This window comes from Budorcas taxicolor, chromosome 25, assembly GCF_023091745.1.
Source record: "Budorcas taxicolor isolate Tak-1 chromosome 25, Takin1.1, whole genome shotgun sequence".
Lineage (NCBI taxonomy): Eukaryota > Metazoa > Chordata > Mammalia > Artiodactyla > Bovidae > Budorcas > Budorcas taxicolor.
The window spans coordinates 28,009,548-28,019,489 of record NC_068934.1 but is presented as its reverse complement, the minus strand read 5'-3'; the positions used below and the strand labels follow the sequence as shown (position 1 = coordinate 28,019,489).

Here is a 9,942-nt window from a genome sequence, read left to right as displayed (position 1 = left end):
TTTTGCCTATGTTCTCCTCTAGGAGTTTTACAGTTTCTGGTCTTACATTTAGATCTTTAATCCATTTTGAGTTTATTTTTGTGTGCAGTGTTAGAAAGTGATCTAGTTTCATTCTTTTACAAGTGGTTGACCAGTTTTCCCAGCACCACTTGTTAAAGAGATTGTCTTTCCTCCATTGTATATTCTTGCCTCCTTTGTCAAAGATAAGGTGTCCATATGTGTGTGGATTTATCTCTGGGCTTTCTATTTTGTTCCATTGATCTATATTTCTGTCTTTGTGCCAGTACCATACTGTCTTGATGACTGTGGCTTTGTAGTAGAGCCTGAAGTCAGGCAAGTTGATTCCTCCAGTTCCATTCTTCTTTCTCAAGATTGCTTTGGCTATTCGAGGTTTTCTGTATTTCCATACAAATCTTCAAATTATTTGTTCCAGTTCTGTGAAAAATATGGCTGGTAGCTTAATAGGGATTGCATTGAATTTGTAAATTGCTTTGGGTAGTATATTCATGTTCACTATATTTATTCTCCCGATCCATGAACATGGTATATTTCTCCATCCATTAGTGTCCTCTTTGATTTCTTTCATCAGTGTTTTATAGTTTTCTATATATAGGTCTTTAGTTTCTTTAGGTAGATATATTCCTAAGTATTTTATTCTTTTCGTTGCAATGGTGAATGGAATTGTTTCCTTAATTTCTTTTTCTACTTTCTCATTATTAGTGTATAGGAATGCAAGGGATTTCTGTGTATTGATTTTATATCCTGCAACTTTACTATATTCATTGATTAGCTCTAGTAATTTTCTGGTGGAGTCTTTAGGGTTTTCTATGTAGAGGATCATGTCATCTGCAAACAGTGAGAGCTTGACATCTTCTTTTCCAATTTGGATTCCTTTTATTTCTTTTTCTGCTCTGATTGCTGTGGCCAAAACTTCCAGAACTATGTTGAATAGTAGTGGTGAAAGTGGGCACCCTTGTCTTGTTCCTGACTTTAGGGGAAATGCTTTCAATTTTTCACCATTGAGGATAATGTTTGCTGTGGGTTTGTCATATACAGCTTTTATTATGTTGAGGTATGTTCCTTCTATTCCTGCTCTGAACTAGCTTTGCAGGGTTGAAAGAAAGCATATAAGCTTAAGAGTTCTGCTATAAATAGAAATGAGAAATGTAGAGCGGGTATCATGTAAAAAAGATCTGAGAAAGCTTCAGACTTACTAGCAGGACTGCCAGAAGGTGATTCTCTCCTGAAGCTAGTCAGAAGGACCAGAGGGATGTGACTGATCAGTTTTGAAGATATTAAAAAAAATTAAAGGAATTTAAAAAATCAGTGTAACATGACATCAACAAAGGTCACAGTAATTTTCTTTTTTTTTTTTTTGATGTTTTATTTATTTATTTATTTATTTATGTCAATATTCTTTATTTTTTTTTTTTTCTAGAGACAGAGTCCAAGGAAATGGAGATATGTGATTTGTCTGATGAAGAATTTAAAATAGCTGTTTTAAGGAAGCCCAATGAGCTACAGGAAAACAAAGAAAGATGGTACAGTGAAATCATGAAAACAGAAAACAAAATGATAAGCTTAATAAAGAGATACTGATTAAAAATCATAAGAAAGAAAAAGAAATCTTGGAGCTTAATATTTCAGTGAATGAAGTGAAAAAATGTGATAAGAGCAGCAGTGGATTAGATCAAGCAGAAGGACGAGTCTGTGAGGTACAAGATAAGACATATGAAATTATTCAGTAAGTAGAGAGCAAAGGAAAAAAAATGAAAAAGAGTGAAGAAAATTTATGTGAAACATGGGATGCTATCAAGAGGAATATCGTAGACAGTATTAGAGTCCCAGAGGAAGAAGAATGGAGAATGGAAAGCATTCTTAAAGGAATAAGAATGAGAACTGAGAACTTCCCAAATATGGGGAGATATTTGGACATCCAACTTAAAAGTTAATAGGTCACCCCAATATTTCAACTCAAAATGATCTTCTCTAAGACACATAATTAAGCAGTCTGAAATAAAAGAATTTAAGAAAAATGCAGAGGAAAAAAAAAGGAGCCCTCATTAGACTGACAGGAGATTTCTCAAGAGAAAAACCTTGCAGCCTAGAATAGAGTGAGACAATATACTCAAAGTGCTGAAAGAAAAAACTGCCCTGCCAATCAAGAATACTTTACCCAGCAAAGTTATCTTTCAAAAATGAAGGTGAGAGAAAGATTTTCCCAAAAAACAGCTGAGTTAATTACCACTTGACTTTATAAGAGTTACTGAAAGGAGTTCTTCAAGCTGAAACAAGAGGACACTAATTAGTAACATGAAACATAAGAAAGTATACAACATATTGGCAAGTATAAATATAAAGTCAATATTCAGAATACATACTGTAAGATGGTGATGTGTTAACCAGTCAACTCTAGTAAATGTTAAAGGACAGAACTATTTAAAAATAGCTATAACTACAGTAACTTGCTAATGGGTACACAATATAAAAAGAGTTAAATTGTGGCATCAAAACATAAAATGTGGGAAAGGAGTAACTTCATAGTGTTTTTGTGTGTTATCAAAGTGTTATCACCTTAAGAGTTATATCTGTAGGATATCTTCTGTAAGTCTCATGGTAATCACAAAACAAAAGACTATATTAACACAAAAGAATAAAGTGAAGGGAATAGAAATATACCATTATAGAAAATCATGAAATCATAAAAGAAGACAGCAAGAGAGAAAGAAAAGAACAAGGGAGTTACAGAACAGCCAGAGAACAATTAGGCGGGCGTTATTCCTTACTTGTCAATCATTATTTTAAGTGTAAGTGATTTAAATTTTGCAATCAAAAGAAGTAGAGTTGCTGGATGGATTAAAACAAAACAAAAAAACCAGACCCAATTATGTGCTTTCCACAAGAGCCTTACTTCAGCTTTAAGGACACACACAGACTGAAAGTGAGGGGATGAGAAACGGTGTTCTATGCGAGTGGAAACCAGAAAACAACAGCAGTAACCATACTTATATCAGACAAAATAAACTGTAGCTCAACAATTGTAATGAGACAGAGATGGTAATGATATCATGATGAAGAGGAAACATTACAGCTGATACCACAATAATACACAGGATCAGATTATTATGAACAGTTATACTCAAACAAATTGAATAGCCTAGAAGCCATGGATAAATTCTTAGAAACAGTCTACCAAGACTGAATTACAAAGAAACAGAAAAAATCTAAACAGATCAATAACAAGTAAGGAGATTGAATCAATAATCAGAAACCTCCCAACAAAGAAAACCCCAGGACCAGAAAATAGATGGTATTATTGGTGAAACACTATGAAGTTACTCATTTCCCACCTGTCAGATGTTTAAATAATACTAAATGCCAAAACTTCTCAAACTTTTCTCAAGTTGAAGAAAGAGAACACTCTCAAAACTGTTTTACAACCAGAATTACCCTCTCACCAACATCAGGTAAAGACACTATAAGAAAAGAAAACTACAAGCTAATGTCTCTGATGAATATAGATGCAAAAATTCTCAACAGAATTCTGACAGACCAGTTCAATAGCACATTAAAAAATCATACCCTGTAATCAAGTGGGATTTAACCATGGAATGCAAGAGTGGTTCAACATACACTAATTAGTAAATATGCTATACCAGATTAATAGAATGAAAGACAAAAATCATATAATATTTCAATAGTTGCAGGAAAAACAGGGGATGGATTGGTAACAAGGATAAGGGAACTTTTGGGGGTGATGGAAATGCTCTAGATCTTGACCATGGTGATCTTTAATGTAACTGTATTCTTTTGAAAGTTGTTGAACTGTATTCTTAAAATGAGAGCATGTTATTGTATCTAAAGTATGCCACCATAAAACTGATTTAAAAAAGAATATTACAAGAAGAACCAGTCTGAATATCTTATATCCCCTGCCCCTGAAACACTTTCCATAAATAAAACAGATTTAGCTTTGTATTAAACAAGAACCTAGTAATTTTTAACATACTACAGAAGTTAGAATAAATGTGGGTTGTATAAAATGGAACCACCCAGCAATAAAAGGACAGGTTATTGATACAACTAAGGTGGACTTAAGAGCATCATGCTTAGGGGAAAAGGCCAATATCAGAAGTTATATATTGTATAGTTTCATTTTTGGTCTTAACAACCCACCTATAGAGATGAAGGACAAGTAAGTTAGTGGTTTTTAGAAGACAGAGATGAAGGTGGAAGGGGATAGGTGTGACTTTAAAGGGATAATGTAAGGGGGTTCCTTTATGTTAGTAAATGAGTTCTGTGTATGATTGTGGTGGTAGCTACATGAATCTATAAAAGTGATCAAAACACATAGGTCAGACAGAAACATGTGCTGCATATAAAATTCCTCAAAGCTAAATAGAGTCTATAGTTTTGCTTTTATACTACAGTTGCTGTGGTAGGAAGTTGGGTGGATTTTAAGGAAATCTATCCAATATTTTTGAAATTTTGTGGGACTCAGTAATAATTTCTAAATAAAAAAATTAGATTTCTTCTCACAGCTTGTGTGTGTGTGTGTGTGTGTGTGTGTGTGTGTGTGTGTGTGTTAGTCACTCAGTCATGTCCAACTCTTTGTGACCCCATGAATTGTAGCCCACCAGGCTCCTCGGTCCATGGGATTCTCCAGGCAAGAATACTGGAGTGGGTTGCCATTTCCTTCTCCATGGTCTCACAAGTGTAACTGTAAGCTAATACATACATGGGAATTTTAGTCATAATTCTTTATAATGAGGCTTATTTACAGGGATTTTTCTCATAGATTTAATTTTAATCTATCAAACACATATTGAGTCAGAACATCTTAAAGTAAATTCCCATGGGATTATTCTTATAGTAAATAGTGACTTATTAAACAATAACCTCTGAAATCAATTAAAAATCCTTTGGTTTAAGTCTATAACATTTTCATAAGCTGATTATTTAAAGAGACTCAATTATTGTAAGTGAAAGTGGCTCAGTCGTGTCTGACTCTGTGCGACCCCATGGACTATACAGTCCATGGAATTCTGTAGGCCAGAATTCTGGAGTGGGTAGCCCTTCCCTTCTCCAGGGGATCTTCCCAACCCAGGGATCAAACCCAGGTCTCTCACGTTGCAGGCGGATTCTTTACCAGCTGAGCCACCAGGGACTTTGTAAAGGGCCATAGTAAACAGTCTTTCCTTAAATGTTTGTATATCTTTATGAACTAAAATTCTTAAAACTAATGTTGCCTAGAGTTATAATTAGTGAATTTTCAATGACATTAATTATTTGCATCTTTATAAGGGAGGGCAGAGAATCATTTCTTTTATGCTCTGGGGAATGTATAATCTGTGATGGGAAATTAACATTTACTGTCACAGTTAGGGTGTAAACATACACACTGATTTCTTCCCTGCAGAGTTTATCATGATGGGAAGGTCCTTGAGGGCACCTGTACCTGGATTTCTAATCGGGTTCAAAAGGATTATAAACCTTAAGCAAATGCTATGTGCTCTATGACATGGTGATTCAGATGTCTGCCTGTGGTTTCCTTTCAAAATCTCTTCGTAAATTTATAGCTACAAGTTTGATCTAAATCATAGACTGACTCTTGGAACATTGAGACTGTGAGATTTATGCTATATTTCTTTGTGAAGGAAGAAGATTCTGTGGGTACATCCACTCGCCTTTGATATCCCCTAGGCCAGTTCTTCCAAGGAATTGGAGGTGAAACACGCATAAAGTGTCAGCACTGAGTTCTGTCAATGGATGGAGAGTGAGTTAACCAAGTTTCTGTATTTTGCTAAATTCTCTGACAATGAGGAAAGTATTTATATTGAATAACCCCAAAGTCCAAAGTCAGGAGCTCTGACTCTACTGCCTGTATTGTTCTCTGCATACCCTCTGTGTTGGCTTTATCTTCATTCTGGTAGCAAGAGAATTATAGCACTTTAAAGTGACAAATCGAGAACATAGCAATATCAGAAGAGATTTTGTTTTTTTCCTAATTTTTTTTTAATTGAGATGTACTGTACACAAAGAGTCAGACACGCCTTGGTTACTTAACAACAACAGTTATATACATAGTAAAGTTGATATAATAAGTTGAAATTTTTGGGATTAGTCTTGATGAGGACCTTAGAGATTCATTAAAATGTGTTTTCTATGAAAATGTTAAGAACTCTTATTTAGGTGATACAGGAAACAAAAATACTTCCTTTAAGTTTATATTACATGAAGTCAACATTACAATAAAGTTTATGGCAAGGTACCAAGCTAGAGTTAAAGGTCATTTTTTCATCTTTAATACAACCAGTATAAATACAGGCAGAGAATGAGTGTGGACTCAACTTACTCTTACATTGCAAAACTAACTCATTACCTTCCTCTCTCCTATCTACATAATGGTCACAGTAGCCTGATTTAGTTATAACAAAATGTGTCAAACAGTTATCCTTTTCACTGAGATAAAACAAGGTATCCTTTGCTAATAAGTATACAGCTTGAAATGTTTTCAGAAACTTAACAACTAACTTAATCAGCACTCTAATTATTTTCTCATTCTTGCCATCCTACAAAACCTAGGAAAGAACATCTAAATTCCTTTATTCATTCCCTGTGCAAATAGGATAGAACAGAGGGGGGCAGTGTGTGGAAACCCTGAAATGTATGGTGAAGTATAAAATTTCAGATATCAAGGTTCACCTCAATATCTGTTACCAATTATTGACTTCCTGGATTCTTAAAGAATCTGAAAATTTAGAGACTATGAGAGACTTCCTGGTTGTGGAATATCTGTATGGTCTCTTCCCTGTAGGAATCCCTTCTTGAAGGAACCTTCAGTGTGTAGTAGGATGATGGAAACATGAGTAGAAAGTAAGAAGTGGTAAATCAGATAAATATGGGGAGAACTGGGGATACCTTCCCACTGCTGAAGCCCATTATCAAGTAAGCTCATTCCTCAGCTACTATATCCCTCTATTTTCTAGTGAAGATAGAGCAGTTGTTTGTCACATGCAGTTCATTCAAAAGACAGTGATTTAAATGTTGAGAAGTGTGTGCCTTCAAGACACTATAAGGCAAAGAAGCGTTTACATGATTTCTGCCAGACTGAGATTCTTTCTCATAAATAAAGCTCATGTAAAAGTGAGTTTGTAAAGGACAGAGCTGTGTTCCCTACTAATGAAATTTTCTTCTGTTCTCACAGATTTCTGAAGTTCAGAATGCTGGCTAGAAATGACTCCTTAGTGACTGAATTTTTTCTTGCTGGATTAACAGACTGTCCAGAGCTGCAGCAACCCCTCTTTCACCTGTTTCTAATGATCTATGTTGTCACCATGGTGGGCAACCTGGGCTTGATCATTCTTATTGGTCTAAATTCTCACCTCCACACCCCCATGTACTATTTCCTCTGCAACCTGTCCTTCATTGATCTCTGTTACTCTTCTGTTTTTACCCCCAAGATGCTGATGAACTTTGTATTCAGGGAGAATACCATCTCGTATGTGGGGTGCATGACTCAGCTGTTTTTCTTTCTCTTTTTTGTCATCTCTGAGTGCTACATGTTGACCTCAATGGCCTATGATCGCTATGTGGCCATCTGTAATCCCTTGCTGTATAAGGTCTCCATGTCCCATCAGGTCTGTTTGGTGCTCTCTTTGGCTGCATATGTGATGGGGTTTGCTGGGGCATCTGCCCACACAGGGTGCATGCTTAGACTAACCTTCTGCAATGTGAATGTCATCAACCATTACTTGTGTGACATCCTCCCACTCCTCCAACTCTCTTGTACCAGCACCTATGCCAATGAGGTGGTAGTTCTCATTGTTGTGGGTATTAACATCACAGTACCCAGTTTCACCATCCTGATTTCTTACATCTTCATCCTCACTAACATTCTTCATATCAAATCTTCTCAAGGAAGATCGAAAGCCTTTAGTACCTGTAGCTCCCACATGATTGCTCTTTCTATTTTTTTTGGTTCAGCGGCATTCATGTACCTTAAATATTCTTCTCCTGGATCTATGGAGCAGGGAAAAATTTCTTCTGTTTTTTATACTAATGTGGTGCCCATGCTCAATCCTTTGATTTACAGTTTGAGAAACAAGGATATCAGAGTTGCACTGAGGAGATCCGTATTTAAAATCCAGAGGAGAAACATGTTCTAATTAGTAACAGCAATAATGTAAAGACATTCAATTTTGTACTTAATTTTTATTATCTATCATGATGAGATTTGTTCAAAATTGCATTACTTCTATGGATTATATTATGTGTGGTATAATAGACTTGTCCTATCATTTCTCTTATAGCTGTTCTTGTCTCATTCCTACGTATCTCTTGTAACTTGTAACAGTTTTAGTAAACAACTAATGGCATCTTTATAAAAGGGAAATATCAATTGATTTTTTTCAAACTACCTTTGACTTTCGGGCTATTCCAAATTGAACAAGTGTGGTGTTTCTTAAATGCATAAAGATAAAATTAGAGTTTGTTGATCTAGACACAAAAGTACCAAACAATACAGAATAATTCTCTTATGAAACAGTATTGTTACTGATATAGTCAGAAGGCCTTCCTCAGTGATCAGTGCAAAGAAATAGAGGAAAACAACAGAATGGGAAAGACTAGAGATCTCTTCAAGAAAATTAGAGATACCAAGGGAACATTTCATACAAATATGGGCTCAATAAAGAACAGAAATGGTATGGACCTAACAGAAGCAGAAGATATTAAGAAGAGGTGGCAAGAATACACAAAAGAACTATACAAAAAAGATTTTCATAACCCAGGTAACCACAATGGTATGATCACTCACCTAGAACCAGACATCATGGAATGAGAAGTCAAGTGGGCCTTAGAAAGCATCACTACAAACAAAGCTAGTGGAGGTGATGGAATTCCAGTTGAGCTATTTCAAATCCTAAAAGATGATGCTATTAAAAATGCTGCACTTAATATGTCAGCAAATTTGGAAAACTCAGCAGTGGCCACAGGACTGGAAAAGATCAATTTTCATTCCAATCCCAAAGAAAGGCAATGCCAAAGAATGCTCAAACTATCTCACAATTGCACTCATCTTACAAGCTAGTAAAGTAACGCTCAAAATTCTCCAAGCTGGGTTTCAACAGTACGTGAACTGAGAACTCCCAGATATTCAAGCTGGATTTAGAAAAGGCAGAGGAACTAGAGATCAAACTGCCAACATCTGTTGGATCACAGAAAAAGTAAGAGAGTTCCAGAAAAACATTTACTTCTGCTTCATTGACTACCCCAAAACCATTGACTATGTCAATCACAACAAACTGTGGAAAATTCTTCAAGAGATGGGAATACCAAACCACCTGACCTGCCTCCTGAGAAATCTGTCTGCAGGTCAAGAAGCAATAGTTAGAACCAGACATGGAACAAAGGACTGGTTCCAAATTGGGAAAGGAGAATGTCAAGGCTGTATATTGTCACCCTGCTTATTTAACTTCTATGCAGAGTACATCATGCAAAATGCTAGGCTGCATGAAACACAAGCTGGAACCAAGATTGCTGGGAAAAATACCAATAACCTCAGATATGTAATTGACACCACCCTTATGACAGAAAGTGAAGAGGAACTAAAGAGCTTCTTCATGAAAGTGAAAAAGGTGAGTGAAAAAGCTGGCTTAAAACTCAACATTCTAAAAAATAAGATCATGGCTTTGGGTTCCATCACTTCTTGACAAATAGATGGGGAAACAATGGCAGACTTTATTTTCTTGGGGTCCTAAATCGCTGCAGATTGTGACTGAAGCCATGAAATTAAAAGATGTCTTCTCTGTGGAAGAAAAGCTATGATCAACCTCAGTTCAGTTCAGTTCAGTTACTCAGTCGTGTCCGACTCTTTGCGACCCCATGAATTGCAGCATGCCAGGCCTCCTTGTCCATTACCATCTTCCAGAGTTCACTCAA

At 35.9% G+C, this 9,942-nt stretch overlaps 1 protein-coding gene across 1 annotated transcript; it reads left to right on the top strand.

The window, feature by feature from the left end:
• The first annotated feature begins 7,217 nt into the window (after positions 1–7,217).
• On the top strand, positions 7,218–8,168 carry LOC128069145 (olfactory receptor 8B3). The gene has a single exon (XM_052662418.1). The coding sequence runs from the start codon at positions 7,224–7,226 to the stop codon at positions 8,166–8,168; it is 945 nt and encodes a 314-aa protein (XP_052518378.1). The 5' UTR covers positions 7,218–7,223.
• The last annotated feature ends 1,774 nt before the right edge of the window (positions 8,169–9,942 follow it).